This window comes from Peromyscus californicus, unplaced genomic scaffold (genome assembly GCF_007827085.1).
Source record: "Peromyscus californicus insignis strain IS unplaced genomic scaffold, ASM782708v3 Scaffold_1__1_contigs__length_55948999, whole genome shotgun sequence".
Classification (NCBI taxonomy): Eukaryota; Metazoa; Chordata; class Mammalia; order Rodentia; family Cricetidae; genus Peromyscus; species Peromyscus californicus.
The window spans coordinates 24,902,407-24,928,163 of record NW_026294492.1 but is presented as its reverse complement, the minus strand read 5'-3'; the positions used below and the strand labels follow the sequence as shown (position 1 = coordinate 24,928,163).

General features: G+C 38.5%; 1 protein-coding gene across 1 annotated transcript in view; it reads right to left on the bottom strand.

Moving 5' to 3' along the window:
• Positions 1 to 25,757, bottom strand: part of Birc6 (baculoviral IAP repeat containing 6) — a 205,629-nt gene that overhangs the window by 164,108 nt on the left and 15,764 nt on the right. Inside the window, 6 exon segments of the mRNA XM_052746262.1 lie at positions 4,742 to 4,800; positions 10,488 to 10,871; positions 15,526 to 15,608; positions 16,413 to 16,524; positions 19,693 to 19,886; positions 24,707 to 24,844. Of these exon segments, the coding sequence (XP_052602222.1) occupies positions 4,742 to 4,800; positions 10,488 to 10,871; positions 15,526 to 15,608; positions 16,413 to 16,524; positions 19,693 to 19,886; positions 24,707 to 24,844 (970 nt within the window).

Sequence of the window (25,757 nt, the reverse complement as noted above, 5' to 3'; positions counted from 1 at the left end):
AGACCAACTAGACCACATAATAAATTTTATGCTACATACCTGCAATGCAATACTTTCCAATCCCTTTGGGGAATCCTTCTGTAGCTTGCTTTCTTAAGTAGTGACAAAGCCACAGCTTCTAACAGCCATACTTCCTGAGCTAAGCAATTGGATTTTGTCATGGCTCCTTCCTAAGCCAAAGTTCAGTTTGTACTCAATCCTTGTGCTAACCCTTCTTTGCAGTCTTCATGAGAAGTCATGCTTCCTTAACTCAGATACATGGTTCAGACACAAAATGTTTCTCTTTGAAATTAACTGGGAACTTTCAAAATGTACAATCTTCAACCAAAAAACAGATGCCTCTTATTGTGTACTCATAATTTTGAGGTTAATATGTTCTAAAGTTCTTTGAACTATGTAATTCAAATTGTTTATTTGTATGGTTTTTGTTTTTTGAGACAGGGTTTCTCTGTGTCGCTTTGGCGCCTTTCCTGGATCTCTCTCTGTAGACCAGGCTGGCCTCCAACTCACAGAGATCCGCCTGGCTCTGCCTCCCGAGAGCTGGGAGTAAAGGCGTGTGCCACCACCGCCCCGGCTTGTCATTCAAATTAATACAAATCACTTAGAGTTGTAAAGTTCTGAAGTGGCACCTAAAATTTTTTAAGATGCTACAGGATAAGACTACATCTTTCTGCTGGGCTTGGTGGCACACACCTTTAATCCCAGCACTCCAGAGGCAGGTGGATCTCTGTGAGTTCTAGGCCACCCTGGTCCACAAAGCAGGTTGTGAGAAACCCTGTCTCACAAACCCAAAAAAGACTATATCTCTCATAACTATCAAGTTTAGATATGCTTACTCCATAATCCTCCAAAAAGTTACTGATATAAAAACGTATAGGGGCCGGGCGGTGGTGGCGCACGCCTTTAATCCCAGCACTCGGGAGGCAGAGCCAGGCGGATCTCTGTGAGTTCGAGGCCAGCCTGGGCTACCAAGTGAGCTCCAGGAAAAGGCGCAAAGCTACACAGAGAAACCCTGTCTCGAAAAACCAAAAAAAAAAAAATAAATAAAAAAAAATAAAATAAAATAAAAATAAAAACGTATAGGTAGCCAGGCTGCGGTAGCACATACCTTTTAATCCCAGCACTCGGTAGGCAGAGGCAAGCAGATCTCTGTGAGTTCAAGGCCAACCTCGTCTACAGAGCGAGTTCCATCATAGGCTCCAAAGGTACACAGAAAAACCCTGTCTCAAAAACAACAAACAAACAAAAAACCTCTCTCTCTCTCTCTCTCTCTCTCTCTCTCTCTCTCTCATATATTTATAAAAAAAAATAAAAATAAAAACATATAGGTGCTGGTTGGTACTGGCCCATGCCTTTAATTCCTGAGGCAGAGGCAGGCAGATCTCTGTGAGCTCAAGGACAAAGGGAGTTTAAAAGTACAGGATAGAACCTATACATTTAAAATTAGTTTCACAGAACTATATTTTCCTATGAAAGAACAGCTTACTGGCAAACCCCAAATGAAGAAATTAACTAGGGCTGGGAAGATGCTCAGTCAGTAAGTTACCTGCCTTGTAAGAAAACAGGAAGGACCTGAATTCAATGTCAAGAACCCATGTAAATAAGCCAAGCATGCAAATAAAGTAGACGTGTAACCAGCACTGGGGAGGCCAAGACAAGCAGGCCCCTGGGGATCACTGGCCAAAGAGTCTAGCCAAGAACTGGTGGGAGACTCTCTCTCAACAAGAAAAACACTGGAGATGTTTGGCCTCCACACACATGAACTCAGAACTCATGTACATCACATATTAAACACAAATAAAGGAATATAAAATTTTTTAAACTGGAAGGACTTTAATCCCTTACTACCATGACCTTCTAATTTTATTTAAAAACAACACTTCCTTTAAAAATGCATCACATGTACCAACAAGAATATACCACAAGAACCCTAGGTAGTACCACACACCTTTAATTCCAACACTCAGGAGGCAGAAGCCCAAAACTCTGAGCTCAAGGCTAGCCTAATCTATACAGCAAGTTCCAAGCCAGCCAGAGCTACATAAAAAAGGTCCTCTCTCTCTCAAAAAAAAAAAATTTATTATATATATATATATATATATATATATATATATATATATATATATAAAATTTCTGGATATTCTAAACTAAAGTACATCCTAAGGCAATGTGAAAAATCAACAAGCACAGATGAAAACGTAATAGTAGAAAATAAATAAGAATATAGTCCAAATGCAAGTATTATTTGAGGGATCAAACAGTCTTGTTATTGTATAAGCCCAGCTAGGCTAAAACTTGTAGCAATCTTCCTAATTACAGTCATCATGACAGATTGTGGTATGTGCCAGTGTGCCCAGAAAAATGTAAGTACTATTAATCCCAAAAATATATACTAATCTCACTAGACCAAAGGAAAAGAACAAAGCTATGGCATACAAGTAAGTTAGTAAAGTTAAAACCAAGTACTTAAGAAGAGAAAGGGGGACATGAATGAACACTTACTGCAAATACTTCACAAACAAAACCCTGAAACCCAGAGTGAACTGAACCTAACACAGTTCAAGGTTACAGAAGGTCTCCAGTGCACACTCTATTTTTCTATGTAGGATTAAGAAACTGTAATATCATGTTGCTTCTGTCTTTGTAAAAGCACAGCAAAGGAGGAAAAGATCATTGATTTTATTAGGCTAAATTGTGTGCATTAGGTTTGTGTGTGTCCACACACAACACGAAGCATGTGAGGAGGTCTGAGGGACCTTGTGGGACTCTGCTATCTCCTTCCACCTCAGAGATCCAACTCAGGTAGGTCATCAGGGTTGGCAGTAAGCAAGCACCAACTACCTGCTGAAACATCTTGCCAGCCTGGTTATGAACTTTTTTTTTTTAACTTTATTTATTTTATGTGCATTGGTGTTTTGCCTGCATGTATTCCTGTGTGAGAGTGTGGGAACCCCTGGAAACGACAGGTGTGAGCTGCCATGTGGGTGCTGAGAATTGAACCAAGTCCTCAGGAAGATCAGCCAGTGCTTTTAACCACTGAGCCATCTCTCCAGTCCCCTAGTTTAAACTTTCTAAGTGAAATCAATTCTTTACTTTTTTAGAATTATATATCTATCATTCAGGGCATTTTCATGTCTTTTTTGGGTTCTTCCAGGGCTAAGAACTTCAAAACTGAGAGCTCAAACAGCAACTTCAAGAACATTTCACAGAGAATCAGAATTTAGAGAGCATTTACTATTCTATAATAATTGTAGTTTCTAACTACTACACTACACGAGCCCGTTTCTTCTAAAGACATTAAGTATGTTACATGTCCCTAACATGTTCATGACATGACATTAAGTTATAGTCACAATAACCATCACTTTTAAAAAAAAACTGGACATTTTTCAGGTACAATGCACAATTCTTTATATACAGTTATCTTACTCAATCCCTATGAATAACGTATGTTAAATATCATTATTTTACGGTTTAGGAAATATAATTAAACTATAATAAGTAGATTGGGATTTACACTCTAACGTGAGAGGGCAGGGGCATATGGCCCAACTGGTGTAAAGCTTGCTGTACAATCCTGATTATTTAAGTTCAGATTCCCAGCACCCATGGATATCAGCCAAGTACATGAGTGTCTATTTGTAACTCCAGCACTGGGGGCACATCGACAGGTAGAACCCTGCAGCATGTTGACCAGCTAGCAGAGTCAAATAGACAAGCTCCCAGTTTAGTAAAAGAATGTTTCCATGGTGGTCCACACCTTTAATCCCAGCACTTGGAAGGCAGAGGCAGGTAGATCTCTGTGAATTCAAGGCCAGTGTAGTCTACAGAGTGAGTTCCAAAACAGCCAGAGCTACACAGTGAAATGCTGTCTTAAAAAACCAAAGACAGTGAAAGAGAGAGTGAGAGTGAGAGAGAGAGAGTGAGAAAGAGAGAGAGAGAGAGAGAGAGAGAGAGAGAGAGAGAGAGAGAGAGAGAGACTGAGAATGAGACTGACTGAGACTTTTATAAACTAAGGTGGAAAACAGCAGATACATTCAACAGATCAACCTCTAGCTTCCTTGGGCACATGCACAGATGAGTACACTCAAAGACATATGTGCCCACAAAGAAAAAAATGTAATATAACAAAACCATTTTGAGATGCACACCTCCTCTATGAAATAATATTGAAAAACATGACACATGTAAGCCATATGATAGCACATGCCTATAATTCAATACTGAGGAGGTTAAGGCAAGAAGACCATGGAGTTCACTATCAGCCTAAGCTACAGAGCAAGCTCCAGGCCAGCCTGGGCTACATGAACCATGTTACTTTACCTTATTATTTTATGAGTAAACAAGGCAACATCTACTTGATGCCACAATGCCTAGAACTTCACAGTTTCAGCTTTTTTAAGTATGAAGAATTTTATTTATTTAAATGTTATACTTACTGAAGAGACCATAGCATACAAATAAACACAATTTTCATCCCCTGACATATGTGACACAAATTTAATATGCCTAATACTTCATTCCCTTTGAATAAAATGTTTGTCATTTAAATTTTAATTAGAGAACATGATATTCTTATACTTAATTCAAGATCTCTGAAAAACACAGAAAACTGAAATAGTGTATCAGTAAAGATTTTCAGTTTCATTAGGAAATTAAGAATTAATTGGTATTAAGATTTATTTTTAACTGTAGAAATATAAGGATATATAAAATACATTAGCTAAGGTTTTTTACATACCCGTCACAGAATCTGATCTGGAATGCTCTTCGCTGTCTGAATCCTCCAGTAAATCATCGCTTAAAAGACAAAGTAAGAACAATTTAAACTTTAAAAAAAAAAAAGTCTTTACCTTATGGGCTAGGGATAGACATCAGCTACAGTGTAGGAGCCTGGCATTTATAAGGGTTCAATCCCAGGCACCCAAAAAAAAGAACATACATCGCATAAGAAAGAAGACGACACAACATAGCTGTGTGTGGCTTGTCTCTTGTGCTTTAGAAGGGGCAGTGCTGAGGATCACACTTAGAGCCCTCTGTGTTCTACTCGAGGACTGTTAACTCTGGGCCAGGGGCTGGAGAGATGACTCATCGGTTAAGAGCACGTGTTGCTCTTAAAAGAGAATCCAGGTTCAGTTCCCAGCACCCACATACATGGTGGTTCAGTTTTCTGAGGGCTCTGATCTCTTCTTCTGACCTCCATGGGCACTAGACACGCACATGGTGCATATACATACATGCAGGCAAACACTCACATACCTAAAATAAAATGTTTAAAACATTAAAAAAACACAAAACAACAACAAGAAAATACTGAGCTATAACCCCAGCAATAAAAAGCAGTGTTAAAACCAGTGTGGATCAAACACAAGCAAAATACAAACTGCTAAAAAAAGATGTGATATAAATAATTTTGATACATCACTGATAAACAATTATAAATCATGAAATGAATGTCTACAATCAAGAATTTTGTGTGGAAGGAAGTCTCTAAACCTATGCAACATTTGTAGGTAGGTGAAACTCTGACTGGAGATAACTTATGAGAATGGCAGCTAGTGAAACTTGAACTTGTAGTAGTAAAATATTAACAACTATTGTCAATGAATTCAATACCATTACTCTAAAACCAAAAACAGCTATGTACATGTTTATGTAATATATTATACGTGTATTCACACCAACAGCCATTCTGTTTTTATTCTGTGCTTTTTGTGTGTTCATTCTATGAGACATGCAGGATTAAGTGTCACAATCAAAAGACAGGAGTAAAGACAACAGTCTGTCCTTGGCCTTTCTCTCAGGTGGCCAAGAAACTGTCAGTTCCCCTCTTTGCATCCACCTTTATTCATATTCTCAGATGTAACAGCCAAGCTCTGCACCCTACTGACCAACATATCACCAGTACCTTTTTATCTTGAGGCAATTCTCTTCTTCAATAATACACTGTACTGAAATCCACAGTGCTTAGACATTTACTAACACTATCTCGCATATAAATGATAATTTCCACTTAAGACTGCTGGGAAAATATCAAGCACACACCTGTCTTTCCAGCTACCTGAGAGGCTGAGGCAAAAGGACTTTCGCCAAAGCGTCCGGGACCACCTGGGAAGACAGTGGGGCTTTGTCTATAAATTATCCCAACCCCTCTTAGGGGAAAAAAAAAAAAGAAAGAAAGAAAAAGAAAAAGAAATTCCAAGGCAATGTTTAAAATTTTGAGAGGTTTTTTGTTTTTTGTTTGTTTTTTTTTTTTTTTTACTAATGTTGACAAACGCTCTGTGCCTTCAGTTTTTTGTAAGTGGTATTAATAGATAAATGGAGCCAGTTCAATTCATATGATTAGCTTTTCTGTTATTAACTTTTGTTGTTCAGTGTTGAGTCTCCTGAATGCTGGACAATACTCTACCACTGAGCAGTATCACCAGATCCCACTCCCAACTCACTATAGTTTCAAATAATAAAAAGAGTGTAAAAAAAAAGCTTAGTATCATCTGCTAATTAGCTTCAAGAATTGAAATCCTAGTCACAAGAAGACACCTAAAAAACTAAATTCTAAGAAACATACTGTACTTGGGAGCTAGAATAAGCAAATCTAAAGCAAGAACACACTGGGTTTTAACTACCAAAGGACTTTTTAGTATTAACTAAGTATTACCCAGCTTTACTAAGATAAAAGATAAAATACAGTATTTTTAAAGAAAGAATTCAGCCGGGCGGTGGTGGCGCACGCCTTTAATCCCAGCACTCGGGAGGCAGAGCCAGGCGGATCTCTGTGAGTTCGAGGCCAGCCTGGTCTCCAAAGCGAGTTCCAGGAAAGGCGCAAAGCTACACAGAGAAACCCTGTCTCAAAAAACCAAAAAATAAATAAATAAATAAATAAATAAATAAATAAATAAATAAATAAATAAATAAATAAAAGAATTCAGGAGTCTGGACATTTACAGAGGTCTAAAAGTCTTCAAAAATATAATAATCTATCCCTAAAATATTTTATGGTAAGAATTCTAAAATGGGGCTAGAGAGATGGCTCAGAGGTTAAGAGCACTGGCTGCTCTTTCAGAGGTCTTGAGTTCATTTCAAGCAACCACATGGTGGCTCACAACAATTTATAATGAGATCTGGCGCCCTCTTCTGGCACGCAGACATACATGCAGACAGAATACTGTGTACATAATAAATAAATCTTAAAAAAAAAAAAAGAATTCTAAAACTGATACAACAAATGCTTTAAAAATGTAGGACACAAACGTTCCCATAACTAGACAGTATGGATCACAGGTTCTCTGTGTTCCCTTTTATTCTCATTCCTGCCTTTGCCAACTTTTCTACAATAAATATATTTACTCCTGTACTATACAGTATTTACATGATACAAAACCTTCTACATAGTAACAAACATAAAATATAAATCACAGGCAAGTTTAGTTAATACTACATTAAAAAAAAAAAACTAATCAAGTATCATGTGTTTTATCAATGTCATAGTAATCTCAAAAATGAAATTCAGAACATATTTGTCAACTCAACAAAATACACAACAAAGCCAGGCATAGTAGTGAATGTCTTGTCATCTCAGCACTTGGGAGGCAGAGGGAGGAAGATCAAGAGTTCAGAGCCAACCTAGGATATGCATAAGATGCTGTGTCAAAAAGGAAATATATATGACAAGTACAGCACCTAGAGAAACATGTTACTTTATTTAAATTAAGTATGTTGTCAAATCTGCTTCATTGAATAAATTGAGAATTATGTCAAATGTTTTATAAGAAATAGTTAAAAGTAACTCCTAAGCAAATTATATTGTTAATAACTTTAAATTCAAATTTAATCTCAAATTAGTATGTTGTTCTTAAAGCTAACGAAACTCACTTGTGATATTTGTAGATTAACTATATTATATTTTGTGCCACAAAATATTCACTAGTAATCCAGCCAGACTCAGTTACCTCTGGGACGGCAGAATAACAGAAGTCAAGATCAGAGATGACGCACCAATGTTGGGTTTTGTATCAATTTTGTACTCCAGGCTGGTAATTCTCCTGCTTCAACCTCCCCCATGCTGGGATTCAGGAATACACCATAATGCTTGCTGTTTCTTTGTCGTCTCCGCCTTAACTCCTCCCCACCGTTTTGTGGAGGAGAGAGAGGCTGGAGATTAAACTTTTCTTTGCCCTTTTTGTAGAGTTAAGCACTGTATATATAACAGAACGGAGTCCCACTTGTCATCTTTCTTTTTCTTTTTTTTTTTCTTGACAAGGTTTCTCTGCATGGCCTTAGCTGCCCTAGAACCAGCTCTATAGACCAAGCTAGCCTCAAACTCATAGAGATCGGCCTGACTCTGCTTCCCAAAGTGCTCGGATTAAAAGCATGCACCACCATCACCCGGCCCTGCCATTTCTTATAAGTATTTCACCATTGTGTTCTGATTCAACCAACCGTAGATGTATTTTAAGCTTCTGTCATTAACTATGTAATACTGTGGGATATTTCTGCTGGAAATAACGGAAGAGTACATATCTAGTCTAGATATATATACATATGAAAGGTACATTTTTCCAGAAGAGGAATGTGGTAATCCTAGAAGCCTAATATGACACAACTTTTAATCCACAAATTAAAAATGTAAAACAAAGTTCTAATTGAAAAGCAGGGTTTAAAATGATAAGCCAATTTCATGATCTTCCATAATTACCCACTAAATCCCTTAATAAAATGACAAAAATCAAGCATTCTTAGTTCTAGTGCTATTACCAAATATGTTAATAAAAACTCAGACAAGAGCTAAACTGCTTGCCCTTCAAACTCTCAACAGATTTATAGCAACAGAAAATAACCTCAAGTTTTAATTCAGTCTATACCAGATCTCAGGCCCAATTCCTTTATCTGCCAGTTCAATGCTATTACCAAGATAAACTACACAAACTTCCCAATTTGTATGTTGTGAACTGTCAATTCCACAATTTTCATTTAACAAAAGTCTGTATTAATAAAAACACATTCAAGGGTGTAGTAGCACACCTTTAATCCCAGCACAAGAATCTGTGGTTTTGGGGCCAGCATGGTCTACATCACAAAAACCAGACCAACCAGGGATGCACAATGAAATCCTGTCTCAAAAACAAAGGACATGGACTGCAGTATAACATCGATCACATCAGTAACACTGGACACCCAGAGGTAAAAGGCAGATACTCTCAGTGTATACAGTTAAAGATGCTCCATTATACATCACCACTGACAGTCTTAACAGGGATAGCTGCTACGATTTATCACACACTGAATGGCTACATGAAATCCTTCATTCTATTTATGTGAATGAAACAGAGCCATGTGATACTGGCCCAATTCAAAGTCAAGTGGAGACTCTTAGAAAACAAGAGGGTTTCCTTGACTCTCCTCCCCAATCCTATAGAAAAAAGAGATACAGTCACCAAAACCAAGAATGTACCAAAGAAGATAGGGAGACAACTCAATTACAGCGCCTCAATCTCTGTGTAGGCTGCACTCCAGCTCCGGGGAGGGAAAGCAGGATAAAAAACAGCCAGGCATTTCTCCCTTACTACTAGTACACTATTCCAAAGAATTAGAGCCTATTGCCTCATCTGAAGTCACTTTGCTACTCATTAGTGAAATCCACTTCCACAACTTGAGGGACAAAAGAACAGAAATCAGAATCATTTGGTACAACTATTCTATGGAACTATATGGTAAAAAGTAAAATTACAAATCCTAATCCACTGGCTTAATTTCAATATTTCAACTTTTTGTTTTATTTTTTGTTCTTTGTTTGGATACTGAAGACAGATGCTACAAATGCACTCTAAAGGTGAGGTACAATCCCTAGATTTCAGTTTTTAATGTGGTAATTACTGCTGACAGGACTGAGATTTCCTATTTCAAGACTTACAATTTGATATTATTGCACAAAAATGGATCTACAAAGTAGCTTCAGAACTACATAATGAGTAATTTATCAAATGTATTTTAGCCTCTAAAGTATAACTGTGACTGCTAGTATTTGCTAGCTGTTCAGCACTGTTTTTCATTATCGTCTATTTATTCTTAGTTACTTGCCAGTATTTCTACCAACTCCTGTGGGTCTCTAGTTATAAAACATAAAGGAAAATGTAATTTGGAGAAAAACTGTATATTACACACAGTGTCATTTCCTTTTTGTGTGTAGTTTTTGTTTTTGTTTTTTGGTATTTTGAGACAAAATTCTTACTCTATGGTCCAGACAGGCATACAACTCATAAAAGTCCTGCTGTTAAAGCCACCAGATCTAACGAACCAGTGGTATTCTGAATGAAAACTTCTAAGATTCACATTGCTTTCAGATTTCCAGCCAAACAAGAGAATATTTTCTGTTCTCTAACTTTTGACCTATTTTTTTTTTTTGCTATCTCATTAACTAATGAAGAAAATGAAATTTAGAAAAAGAAAACATGTACTACTACAAATACCACGGAAACAAAACCACATACCTGTCTCCTTCCAGTTTAGGTATGTCTGAGCAACTAGACGAGTCCTCTAGCCACGCCAAAGTCGGTCTCCTTGAATCAACTCCTGAGCTTGGGTCTCCTGATAGGATCAGTTGTTGTACAATTGCTGGATCGTAGGCATTAATTTCAAACTTCAAGTGCACCTTCATGAGTTTGGAGACATCCCATACGCAGATCTTCCCACGTTTGGTGGCAGCAGCTAGAAACTGCGGACAGCTCCCCGACCCAAAGCAAGATATTCTGTCAGCTCCGTCAGCAGAAGGAAGCTGCGCAGGACTCGTGGCCAGCGTGACCGACAAGGGGACATTCTGGGTGTGCTCGCCTTTCACAAAGGGGCAGTTGGGGGAATGTCTCTCGTGTTCAGACCTTTACAGAGTGAAAAGGGAATGTTTACTGAAGAGCAAAGCAGAAACTCAAAGACTGCCTTCTTTATGTATACATTTAAAAAGTCTTAGTTCTACTAAATCATCACGTTCTCGTTTGGCTAGATGGAGAGGACGGGGTGGCAGATAGAAGTACTGGAATGAAACGTAGAGCTTCGAGCATGCTGAACAAGTACTCTACCACTCAGCTGAACTTCAACCCCTCAACTGAATTTAGCTTTTTAAGTTCACTAAATTTCATTCAATCATTCAGTGTTTACACAGTCTATATTCTAGGTGCTTATTCTTAGCAGTTTTACTCACTTTAACTGACTGCAAGTGTGAAATCAGTACTAAAATGCAATTCAAGACAAATTATTTGCCCAAGTTCCTAACTCTTCTATGTTTCTTTTTGGTTTTCTGTTGTGTGTTTCCTTGTATAATTTTTCTACTTGTAATTTCAAAGCAGTACTTGAGGACAGGATTCTACTACCAAAGATGGAAAAACTTTTTTCCTTACCCTCCAAAGAAAAATAAAATTTCACTCATGAAACACACTGTTCTTTTGAAAGGACATATTTCTTTTCACATTGCACCTGCTGTTTACTATAATGACATCCTGGGCCATTTGTTATGCACAGATTTCTTTCATAAATCCTTTTGCTTTAAACCACAAGCAGATATTTAAGATACATTCTCTCCCAGCTAAGTTCTAGTGCCTTTTTTCTCTTCTTACCGTCTCGTACCTCAGTTTTAACTTTTTAACTAAGTATTTATAGTCACATGTGATTGTGTAAAAGTAAAAGCTAAGCAGTTGTATCTAATCCTAGGAATCTTTTATCCAACCTTCCAGATAAACATTAAGATTTTAACTAGTATAGTTCTAAAATGTTTTTACTCATCAGGGTTTATCGATTCAAACCATTTTAAATCATTAGTGGCACTGAGTGAGCCACTCTGCAGCACCTTTCATGAAACAAGGACATACAGAACGTTACTGACAGTGATCACTAGAGGATATCAACTTCTTCTAATTCTCTACTGCGCATCTATCATGAATGTCATATTATATTGGCTATACAACTTTTTTTTTTTTTTAAAGAAAATCATAGTCTCAGTATGCAGCCATAGATGGCACCAGAGTCATAAAAAATCCACCTGCCTCTGCCTTCCAGAAGCCACTGCACTCTTGATTGGCATTTAGGAATTTTCCAGTTTTTACTGCAATGGCCAAACATTGTCACAACACCAAACATACAAAAGGAACTAACTCCTTAGTGTAGAGAAGTAAAAGCAGAGCAACAGGAAGTAGAGAATACCCATTTTTATTTCTTGAAGAATTCAACCTCCCTACAAACTCAGCTCCCACAAGTAAAATATCAAGGTCTTTTTTTCCCCTTTAAATTGCCCCTTTTCTCTCTTAAAAGATTTGGAAAGCACCCATGCTCAGCAATCTAGTGTCTCACCTATGCACTTAAGAGCAGTGAACTCCAAATATCAGACTACCAAACTCTTGAGAGTTTTTGAAATCCCATATTCTGGTACATTCCAAACCTCCCAGCATATCAAGAAAAGATGGCACTTAGCTGCCCAAGCTGAAAATTTGAATCTTCTTCCCCAACACAAAAAGTTATGACTACAGGTACCATCCATGCTGACCACTGTGGTTCACACTTGTAATTCCAACCCTCAGGAAGCTGAGGAGGATAACTGACATGAGTGTGAGCCCAGCCTGGTTACACAGTGAGCTTATGTGCAGCCTGGGCTCACTTTAGGATTGACTCCATTTTCAAAAGAGACAGTTTTGACTGGGTGAGGTGGCACATTCCTGTGAACACAGAACATGGTGGCAGGAGGATCAAGAATTTGATGTGTGCAAGGTGGCACACAACTTTAATCTCAGCACAACAGAGGCAGAGGCAGGTGGATCTTTTTCAGTTCTAAGTCAGTTTGGTCTATACAGTGAGCCAAAGCTACACAGTGAAAACCTATCTCAAAAGAGGGGGGGAGGAGTGAAACCAAACTCTGCTGCATTGTGAGTTCCAGACAAGCTTAGGCTACGTGAGACCTTGTCTCAAATGCATATGTGCACTCTTAATGTGTGTGTGTGTGTGTGTGTGTGTGTGTGTGTGTGTGTGTGTGTGTTTTGGGGTCAGAGATACAATTCCATGTCTAATAGCATTAGCTGCTCTCACAGAGAATCTGAGTTCATTCCCAGCACTCATAGCAGGCACCTCACAACCTCCTGTAACTCCAGCTCCAGGGATCATATGCCTTTTCTGGCCTCTGAAGACACCCTCATATACATATGGGTACATACACAAACATACATATAAACTAAAAACAAAAATAAACTAAAACTAAAATAATATTTTAAAGTATGCATTACATTCTATAATATCACTGTTTAATTTTTTCAGGTGTACATTAAATGATAGTTTGTTTGCACATGATCATTGCATTCATGTCAGTTTCTCAGCTTACATGAAACTTCAAAACCAATTGTAGTACAAACTAAGTGAAATGTCTGAAAACCAAATTTTCTATCCCTTACTGGATATACACCCTTGGAAAACTTTTATTTTCTTCATTTTAAAATGAAATAATGTATAACAGAGTACGGTGTGGCAGTGCCTGACAGTGAATCCACACACTGGGGAGGCAGAGTAATGAGGATCAATCAGTTTACAACCTGCCAGATCGATAATACAAGCTCCAGACCAACCAAGACAACTACATGGTGAGACCCTGGTTTAAAAACAAACAACAAAAAAACCTGGAGAGGCAGCTCAGTGGTACTTGCTACTCTTGCAAAGATACAAGCTGGGATCCCGGCACCCACATCTCACAGGTCACAACTACCTATAACTCCAGTTCCAGAGGATCCAACATCTTCTTGTAGACTTCTTGTGGACTCATACACACAGACAACACACATATATGTAAAAGTTAAAAATTAATAAATCTTTGCCCAGCATGGAGCATGGCATTGCATACCTTGAATCACACAAGATCCATGTGAGTTCTAGGGCTGCCCGAGCTACATATCAAATTCCATATCAGAGTTATATGGCGAGACCATTTATTTAAAAAAAAGAAAAAACAAAAACACAACTCTAGCCTTAAGACCTGAGTTCAACAACTGAATTCTACATGGTAGGAGAACCACCTCCTCCTCCAAGTTGTCCTTACTCCACAGAACCACAGGCACATGCACAAAAATAAATGATATTAATAAATAAACATGCTTAAAATGGGGTATAATAATTTCTATCTCATAGAATGACTATAAAAAATAAATTGCAGCCGGCAGTGGTGGTGCACACCTTTAATCCCAGCACTGGAGAGGCAGAGGCAAGAGGATCTCTGTAAGTTCGAGGCCAACCTGGTCTACAGAGCTAGTTCCAGGACAGCCAAGGTTACACAGAGAAGCCTGTCTTGAAAAAAACAGAAGCAAGCAAACAAACAACAACAAAAAAAAAAACAATCCTTAGGGGTTGAAGAGATGGCTCAGCTGTTAAGAGCACTGACTGTTCTTCCAGAGAACCTGGGTTTAATTCCCCGTACCCACATGGAAGCTCACACCTGTCTTCAACTCCAGTTCCAGAGAATCCTACACCCTCACACAGACATGCATGCAGGTCAAACACTAATGCACATAAAATAAAAATAAATAAATCATCTTAAAATAAATAAATAAATTGAAAGGAAGAGCTGGAAAGATGGCTAAGTGTTAAGAACACATTGCTTTGACAAAGGACCCAGATTCAGTTCCCAGCATAGGTCCCCAGCACTCAAATGGAAGCTCACAACCACCTGTACCTACAGTACACCAGGCATGCATACAGTACACATACATACATACATGCAGGCAACCATTCATACATATAAAATTAAAATAAGTAATTTAAGGAGCTAGGGTATAGCTCAGTGTTAGAACCCTTGACTGGAATTCTGAAGGTCCTGAGTTCACTACCAAGCACTATTAAAAAAAGTTTTTGAGGGGTTACTATGAGAATTGAATGAGTTGAATAACATAAGCTATACAGCATGACAAATATTTGTTACTACTACTTTTTTCTAAAATAAGGTCTCATAGTAGGTATTAGTAAATCTTGGATCTCACTACATAACTAATGCTAATCAAGTATTAAAATGTTGTACGCTATAATTCACAGACTTTAGACATCCTCTAAAAAGTTACTTGGGGCTGGAGAGATGGCTCAGCTGTTAAAGGCTAGGCTCACACCAAAAATATAAGAGTTCGATTCCCAGCACCCACGGCTGTCTCTCCAGTCATTCGGGGGAGGGGGTGTGTTACTTAAAATTAGAACTGTATATTTTAAGTACCTCCTCTCGATTGAGTCTCTGTTTGCCTTTCTTCAATGGTCAGAACTACACTGCTGAATTAGTGCTAGGGTTGATTTAACACAGCCTCTCCGGTCTGGTGAGAACCTAGTTCTATTTTTTGGCACTTTCCCCATGCAGATTTTGGAAAGTCTTGTGACAGAATATAGACAGACAATCTCACTCTCTTAGGACAGTGACAATAACACAGAGCAAAAAGACAAGAAGATTATATCAAGATCAGAAAAGTAAACTTAGGAAGCACTATAATACTAATTTAGCCTACTATGCCCAGAAAACTCAATACTCACCAAGGTTCATCCGTAGGCTCCCAACAGACAAGACATACACTACAAGTAAAGCACATGGCTCTATCATCTCCAGATGAGGCAGGCTGCAAAATATGTTAAAATGGAGGAGAGAGCAAGGAAGCAGGCAGGTACAGAAGGGAAGAAAAGGAGAAAAGAGAAACAGGAAGGGAGGAAGGAAAAAGGTATGAAAGGGCAAAAGAGAGAAAGGGAAGGACCAATCATTATTAAAACGGTTTTTCAATAATAACTCTTCAAAAAGTTCCCAATTTCAAGTATAATTTTCTAAGGAAAAAAAATTTATAGTACTACTCTGCTCATACATAAATAAGTGTTCAATAAATCTGCAGGCCAATGAGGGCAACACAGTGAGACTCTGCCTCAAAAGTAAATATATAAATAATTAAATGCAGTGTTTCACTGCTTGTTTCTGGCTGGTCTGCAACTCACAATCCCCTCCCCAAGTCTTCCAAGTGATAGCATTTCAGGTGTATACCACTACTTCTGCCTTGTAAAATTATTTATTACATTATTTCAAGAATCTACTACTAGTTTATAAAAGCAGAAGTCAAACACTGAAAATAATCAAATATCCAAGGAGAACATTTCCCAAAACTGACATTTAAAGACCACATGAACTTGATAGCAAAAAAAAAAAATGCAAATGTACCTAAACTGAAAGATAACTATTAAATAACTCATTAATTATTTGCCCCATAAATTTCCAATGTAGGACATAGGACTGGTTTCACAACCAAGTATGTGGCAAACCAAACTCACAAGCACATATACAAATAAGCAGATAGCTAGATTACACAAAACACTTTTGAAAGGAAAAAATTTTTAATTAAAATGCTGGGCTTACTGAAAGCTGTACTAGCACACTTTACCTGGTGATAAAATCCAGCTTGAGCCATGGGATCTGGCTGTGCCCACCTATAGCCAACATGAGGCCATGAGGTGAATGTCTCCCTTCTGTTAGCCTCACTATACATCAAGGCCCTAAAAGTAAATAAACAGCATATAACTGGAGGCATCAAACCAAAGGGAAACTCTTATTAAATGCTGCAGAAAAGAAAATTACTGAAATATCAAAATCAAGTGGGAAAGAAGTTGGGTGGTGGGGGCACATGCCTTTAATCCCAGCACTCAGGAGGCTGAGGCAGGTGGATCTTTGTGAGTTCGAAGCCAGCTTAGTCTACAAAGAGAGTTCCAGGACAGCCAGAGCTACAAAGAGAAACACTCTCTCAAAAAACCAAAAAACCAAAAAAAAAGAAAGAAAAGAAAAAAAAAAGTAGGAATGATTATGTTCAAATTTTTATTTTCAACACGTTCCCTTACAAATTGTAAAGAAAAAGAAAAGCTGGTTAATGGCTACAGCAACCAAATAATTCCAGAGGTAGATTAAGTTAACTAATAGTGAATAATTACCAATTAGCCCAGAGGAAATGAGATTGGCAAGAGAATCCTGTGTCTAAGCATTTAAGCAGCGCTTGTATTTTATTTGCTTTTTAGTTTTTTTTTTTTTTGTTTGTTTGTTTTTTTAGGAAATCTTCCTCCAGGGGAGCTACATACTCTAGCAAATTTTAATTTAGTTTAGTATTGCTTAAGAGGTCTCAACTGTCCAGCCCTGGCTGTCCTGGAACTCACTATGCAGACTCAGCCAACCTCTGCTTGCTGGGATCAAAGTTGTATACCACTAGGGCCAGAAACTCTAGCAAATTTCAAAAAACATAATGCAAATTTTAAAAACCATAATGAAGTCTATAATCCCAGCACTCAGAGCCTGAGGCAAGAGCATCATGAGGTGGAAGATAGCCTTAACTAGACTATCTAGAAAACAAAACAATAAAATCTTCACACTTTCATAGTAGAATACAGCACTTCAAGCAGAGTCAAGCTATAACTGAAGGTATCAGTGAGTATTTAAAGGACAATAACAAACTGAAGTCCAAGAGACTTCAAGTAAGAAAGGACTAAGGGCAAAGCTTCCTCTTGCGCTTATAGCTGTATAAATAGTAACTGAAAGACGGAGGTGGGGGGAATCATGAAAAACAGACCAGAAAAATTGAATTTCTGGATAGTTCTCCAAAACTAATTCATACATAGTGTTCAACAATATTGCTCTAAGTCACTCAGAATTGCATTGTGACTTTTAAGAGCATGTGCCAGGAGAAGGAGGGGCACATCAATATTAGCACTTGAAGCAGTTGCCTAGCATGCATTGAGCTCTTGGATCCAATCCCCAGCAATGCACAGGAAGCACAGGACCCTGAGCTCAGCTCCCAGAAACAAAGTAAAAAGGAAAATTTATCTGACAGCAGTTCTGTTACAACCCAGGACGCAGCCCCTTGAAGTACACTAATAAATGTTTCTCTTTTTTTAAACAATTTTGAAGGTTAGAAAGTGTCATGTATAGGTTCTGTATCTATTTATGAGAAGGGAAGTTGAGAAAGTGTCTCATGTAGCCCAGGCTAACCTCAACTCACTATGTCCACCAAAGTCTTTGTAGATTCATTATTAATTAAATAACTTCAAGACTCCATCAAATTAGTACTTGGGGATATTTTTGCACACCCAGAAGGAACATATGGCTGGATTTGGAACCACCTAGATGACACATCCTTTGGACATGTCTTTACGAGCATTTCCAGAAAAAGAAGTTCGACTGAAGGGGGGGGGGGGGGGGAATCAACCCTTAACTGGAGAAGCACTATCCTATACCTGGGGTTCAGGATGAATAAAAAGGAGAAAATAAGGTGAGCACAAGCATTAGTTGTTCTCTGATTCCTGACTACATACAATACTCTGCCCATGCCTTGCCCCCATGATGAACTGTGGCCTCAAACTGAGCCAAAAAAAAGCCCTTAAGTTACTTCTTGTCACAAGTAACTAAAACAAAACAAAAATCCTATCTCATGATCTCATTTCCTAAAATACAACACTTATCACAGTATGCGGTAGCGTCTTTAGAAAGCACTGTAACTGCAAAATAGCTCTGAGGGGTCGATAACATTCAAGACGGGCACTGCTCAGACAACACTTGCTCTAATCACAAGCTTCTCTTTCTTTGTTCCACTTCCAAATAGGTTGCAAGAATATTTTAATGACAGCCATAGCATTTGGCACCTGATATTCAGGAGTGGCATACTCTGTCCAAAAGACAGAGACAACAAACATTCCTCTAGCATATAAAAATCCTTACCACTCGCTAATGTAATTAATAGAAGTTGTGTCTGTAAGAAAATCACTTAACAAAAACAGGGCAAATTAATGATGTAAAGGATAAACTGCTACATACTATGAATATAAGAGCCATACTTAAAATGAATTAATTCAGTATTGTACTTGCTAGCATCACCACATACCATTTATAAACGTACTTCAGGAAAGTACATAGAAAGTGACTCACTCAATGGAAATATGAAAATCAAAATGTTATATATGAGACAGAAAATGTGAATATCCAATCAAAGCTATCAGGTTTTAAATTCCACTTTTTTTTTCCCCCTTTTTTTGGTTTTTACTCAGCATTACATTAACTTTTTTTTTTTTGGTTTTTCGAGACAGGGTTTCTCTATGTAGCTTTGCGCCTTTTCCTGGAACTCACTTGGTAGCCCAGGCTGGTCTAGAACAGAAATCCACCTGGCTCTGCCTCCCGAGTGCTGGTAATTAAAGGCGTGCACCATCACCACCCGGCTATAATGTATTTTAATCATACCTACTCCCCCATACCCCTTCAAAGAACTTTTTTAGTATGTTTTTCATTGAGAACTTCACAGATAATTACAATGTATTTGAGCATATCACCCCACTCCTCCTCCATGAAAACAGTAAGCAACTTTATTTACACTCACATTTCTATACAGCATTTGTCAGAATTCATCTCAAAAGCTAGTAAATTTCATCACTGGCAAAATATTACACACCCAACAGTTATAATTGCTTAAAATTTCCTCAGCATTGGAATCTTCAAAATACAGTCTTGGAATACCCTTACAGATACTCAAGATATATTCAACAGCAGCAATCAGCTCACCACAACATTTATGTATAAATGAAAATCTACTTTTTAGAATATGCTAATCATAACCAGATTTGCAGTACTTTTTGGTTAACCCTAAATCTAGGAATTCAATCTCAGTATACCCCGAAAAGCAAGGGTCCTACCTGTCTACAGAGCGGCCTGGCCCCACACCAAGTTCTGGACGTGCACTGGGTAAGAGGTAAGACAATCTGTCCATCACCGAGGACGCCACAGGTAAGGCAGCAACATTTTGATTTATTTTCTTGAGTTCATTTACAATGGCACTGGCAATAGACTTCAATACATGATGAGGAAGATGAAATGTAACTGTGGCCCACTGGAAGAAAACAGAAATATGAGCAAAGAGAGATACTTCTCCATAGTTTTAACCAAACTCTTACCCTGACCTAATCAGTTAAAGAGCTATGTATCCCTACTGTCAATTATACCATCAGTTTATTGTTTACAGCAAGAATTTGCCATTAAGTAAAAACCTAAATCTTTGATTTAAAAATACCAAAGTACAGAGAAGTAAGCCAAATCTCCATCACTGAATGAATAGATAAAACTACGGTATGTGAATGTGTACACAAGTGCATGCAGAATATTGCAAAGCTTTTTAAAAGATGGCAACTCCATCATTCGTGACAACATGGATAAAAATACATTAAATTGCAAATTTAATTGCAATAGACCTGGAACAAGAAGACAAATATAAATGATCACTTACATGTAAAATTTATACTCTAACCCATCAAATCCAAGAGTAAAATGACAGTTACTAGAGCTGATACAAAAGTATAAGCCGGGCGGTGGTGGCGCACGACTTTAATCCCAGCACTTGGGAGGTAGAGGCAGGCGGATCTCTGTGAGTTCGAGGCCAGCCTGGTCTCCAAAGCGAGTTCCAGGAAAGGCGCAAAGCTACACAGAGAAACCCTGTCTCGAGAAAAAAAAAAAAAAGTATGGGGGATGAAAAAAAAAGATGCTTGGCAAAGAAAAGAGTACGGGGATGCTGGTCAAAGGGTACAAAGCAGCAGGAAGCATAGATGTGATAGACTAGCTGGTGATCATCTATTTGGCAACCTGTTATTTCACTAATGCTATATACAGTATGCTGGCCATGGACAACAACCTACTGTTGATTTTAAATATTCTCACCAGGAAGAAATAATAACTGTAAGGTGGTAGAGATACAACATTTCATTTTATTTAATCTCTCTACAATGTATGCATATATCAAAATATCACACTGCGTCTCATAAATATATAGTGTTTGTTTTGGTTTTTCTTGTGTGTGTGTGTTTTGTTTTTTTGGTGTTTTGTTTTTTTTTTTTTTTTTTTTTTTGACAGAGTCTCTCTACAAAATCCCTGTCCTAACTCACTATATAGACAAAAGCTGGCCTAGAACTCACAGAGATCCACCTCCCTCTGCCTCCCAAGTGCCAGGATTAAGATAATGTCACCATACTCAGCATGTTGAATTTTTAATTTTGTTTTTGTTTTTGTTTTTAAAGATTTATTTATTGTGTATACAGTGTTCTGTCTGCACGTATCTCTACACACCAGAAGAGGGCACCTGATCTCATTACAGATGGTTGTGAGCCACCATGAAGTTGCTGGGAACTGAGCTCAGGACCTTTAGAAGAACAGTCAGTGCTCTTAACTGTTGAGCCATCTCTCCAGCACTATTTAATGTTTTTCAAAATAAAAATGTTTATATGAGTGCAATGGCCAAGCACTTGCCCAGCATAAACAAGGTCCCAGACTCAATTCCAAGCACCACAAAAAAGAAAATTACTGAAACTCCCAACCACGATGAAAAAGACAACTTAGAACAAAGTAGTAACAACTAAAGGTGGTGGAACATACCTGTTATTCCAGCACTTACAAGGCTGAGGCAGGAGGATTGCCCTAAGTTCCATGAGGTATACGAATTCCAGGCTAGCTTATGCTACAAAATGAGACTGTCTCTCAAAACCCTCTTTTCCACAAAAGAAAATACAATACGATATAGTCCACCAAAATTAATTAAGCACGAGGTGGGCACTCAAGCCTCCACTAATAAAGAACTCGGACAATTATCGTTACTGGTATATGTGACGATTTAATCCATCTTAGCACATGTATGTCTATGTTGTTTTCATCAAAACCCAGAAATAGCAATTCCAAGCATGAGCTTTTTGGTCACCAATATATTTAGTCCCAGCTCAACTCCACCAGCAATAATATCCAATAAATGCTAACACTGTTGAGACTGGAGATATGGATACAAATTTACAGCATCCACATCAGATGGCTCAATTGCCTGTGGCTCAGTATCTAACATTTCTAACCTTTGGGAGCACTGAAACTCATGTGAACACATCCACATGCGTATTCATAATTTTAAAAAATAGTAAAATAATGCTGAGCGTGATGTGGCACACCCTTAATCCCAGCACTCAGAAAGCAGTGACAGGCAGATCTTTGTCAATTTGTGGCCATCCTGGTCTACATAGAGAATTCTAGGAGAGCCAGGGCTACAAAGAGAGACCCTGTCTCAAAAAAAAAAAAAAAAAAAAAAGTAAAACAAATCTTTTGAAAACTATTATCTAATATTATTGCTAAACAAGTTACACTAGTGTCAAAACAAAGGCACAAGGGGGAAGGGATACACTGCAAAGATTCCAACTATATTTTCCCAGAGAAATAAATCCACATTAATTTCAACTTTATATTCTACCCCCAGATCACATGAAAACTGTCCCCATTCATTCCAGTACATACTAGGCATGCTAGCATAAAACTACTGAACCTCAGCTCAATGGCTGGATGCTTGCCTAGTGTGCACAAAGCCTTAGGTTCAATTCCCAGCACCACCAAATGGGGGAGATGACTCAACAGTGAAGGAACTAGCATTGCATGAGAGTTTGATTCCCCAGAAGCCCACGTACATGCTGGGTGGGCCTGCCTCTGAGTTCAGTCTGGGGAGGCAGTTAGGAATCCCCAGAGCAAGCTGGTTTGCAATACTAATCATATGGGTGAGATCTGGGTCTGACTGAAACCCTGCTTCAATTTATAAAGTGGAAGGAAGAATGATGGAAAATAATTCCTAATATCAAACACAGACTTCCACATGGGAGTGCGTACACGCACTGCACACACAGACACACACACACACACACACACACACACACACACACACACACACAAATGGGAAAAGAAAAAAAGAGAATGTAAATCTCTTACCTAGTTTCTAAACTTAACCTGTTAATAGATGAGAAGCCTACTCATTGAAGGGTCTTTAGCACCAAAAAAACAAAACAAAACAAAACAAAAAAAATCTGACTTCCACTTGGAAAAAGGTTCTACGATAAAATTCCATCTATATATTGTAAATCATGAAGTTTGCCCCCCAAAAGGACTTATGGGCATTCACTACAAGTGACACCCATGGGTTGGAGTGAGGCAATCTCTCAAGGACTTTAAGAAAGCAGCAATGGGGCTGGAGAGATGGCTCAGAGGTTAAGAGCACTGGCTGTTCTTCCAAAGGTCCTGAGTTCAATTCCCAGCAACCACATGGTGGTTCACAACCATCTGTAATGAGATCTGGCGCCCTCTTCTGGCCTGCAGGGATATGTGCAGACAGAACACTATACATAATAAATAAAGCTTTTAAAAAAAAAAAAAAAGCAGCAATGAACTAAACATCCATGTGGTCACTAACATGAGGACTAGTGACTGTCATGTGTTCATTGGCTTTCTGGTACAAAGGTATCTCTGAAAGGTGTGGGTCCACCAATCCACACCATAGTAATTTCTCAGGTTCCTGGAGACATAAATGGAAGAGACATGGCACAAGCACAGGGAGAAAGTACACACACTAATGCTGTTCCCAGGGGAGGACCACTAGGACAGGGAAGGCCTGAAAGACCCTGAACATGCCATTCCTCCAAGAGTACGTAATCAAAACAATACTTAGTCCTGAGGAAGTTTCTCAGATTAACAACTAAATTGGAAACTTGAAAAGTAACAGGGGCCAGGCGGTGGTGGTGCACGCCTTTAATCCCAGCACTCGGGAAGCAAAGCCAGGTGGATCTCTGTGAGTTCGAGGCCAGCCTGGTCTACAGAGCGAGTTCCAGGACAGCCAGGGCTACAGAGAAATCCTGCCTCAAAACAAAGAAAAAGAAAACAAGGAAGTCAAAGAGAAAATTCTACAAACATTCTCAAGAGCAGTATGAACTACATGTAAATTACGTAAGGGCTCAGCAGAGGAAATGAAAAATGAGTCCTCTTTCTCCACAGCCTTTCCAACACTGCTTCACAGATCTATATGTAAGATGCCAGGCAGGAAATGGAAGCTATGCACAGGCCCAACCACAGGGATTTCCTCACCAGGACTAACCAGGCCACCAGCTACTTTTCGGGGGCGAGAGTCAGCTAGCCAGGTTGACTATGCTAATAAATCAATCAACTCAGCCAGACTGAGAAGCAATCTGTTTCACTGTAACAGATGCATATTGTACCTGTTCAGCTCACGATGCTTCTTCCATAATATATGGTATGGAGAACAACAGAACGTCTTCTGTACCACGTTGGTATTCTAGACTCCACCTCTGACCAAGGAAAGCATTTCAAAGAAGATAAAGTAAAGTTCCAGCAATGGGCTCTTGCCCATGACATTCACTGTCTTACCATGGTATCCTCCAGAAAGAGGTGGCCTAAGAAAAAGGGTAATCTACAATACATCGTCACTAATAGCTAATACTAACCACAGTACCACCCTGAAAGGTCAGAAGTCTCCAGAGGACTCTAATCATAGGCTCATAACACAAATTAGACACGACGGTATATTCCAGCATGCACTCCTTAACAGAGCTAGTCATAGACTTTTCTTCTTTTCTATGCTTTAAGCTACACAGCTCGTTTTGCCACAGAAGAATATTCCACCAAGAACATAATAGTTCTTCCAAACTGGCTTCTGAGACTGCTACTTAGCAACTTTAAGCTTCTTCTGCTACTAAATGAACAGGCAAAGACCACAAAAGACACTGAAATCTCAACTTTATCATGTATACATGTATCTCTCTCGTTAGAACATTTCTAGAGGAAGAGGGCAGGAAGAGCAACAGGACAGAGCTTAGTCTATCACAGCCCCAAACACATTTTAATTCTTACCTTAGCAACTTTATGGTTTGCTGCGGTCTCATGAGATGTATTTTTTAAGCCATCTTTGAGCTGTGTGATGAACAAATCATAACCCTCTGTACTAGAAACATCTACCTTCTCTATGCATGCTGATAAGAGCTGCTGTGCCTGATAATAAAAACAAAACAAAAAAAACAAAATTAAACACAATAAAACAATTAGATTTTCCTTCAGCTAATTCATGATAGTTTTAACTATACAAAGCTTAACCTTACAATTAATTTTATATAAACCTAGTTAATCATTTAGATGAGGTAAAGGAATGCATTCAGTGTAATAGCCAGAGGGTAATATAGCAATACAGTAATTACCATAAATTAAACAAAAATAAATAAACATGCTGAAACTATGAGCAAAAGTGAAACATCAAGTCAACTTTTAAACATAAATACAAGATTCTTCGATAAGTATAAAGTACTCACGATACACAAAGCCATTCAACAAGTAGTATGAAAACCCTCAGCAATGCTACCCATAAAGTAAAAATTAAAGTCAGATGTGTTGCCTCAAACTGTAAACCCAGCACTCAAGAGGCAGAGGCAACCAGGGCTACAAATGAGCCTCTGTCTCAAAACAAAAACTAAGTAGAGAGCAAAGTATGATGGCACATGCATTTAAGAGGGGGAGGCAGATCAGGAATTAAAAGTCTTTTTTTGTTTTTTGGTTTTTTTTGTTTTTTGAGACAGAGTTTCTCTGTGTAGCTTTTGATGCCTGTCCTGGATCTCACTCTGTAGACCAGGCTAGCCTCGAACTCACAGAGATCTGCCCACCTCTGCCTCCTAAGTGCTGAGACTAAAGCGTGCGCCACCAGCGTGCGCCACCACCCGGCCTAAAAGTCATTCTTGACTAGAGTAAGCTGCAAGTCAGCCTCCAAAATGTCTAATCTCTTTCTCAACTGTGCCCAACAAAGTGACTATTAAAAGGGTTTGGAGGGGATGAAAAGGAAGAGGAGCAGAAGAGAGAGGACAAGGTGGGGAGAGGGGTACTAGGGAGAGAGAGGAAGAGACAGCCAGAACGAACA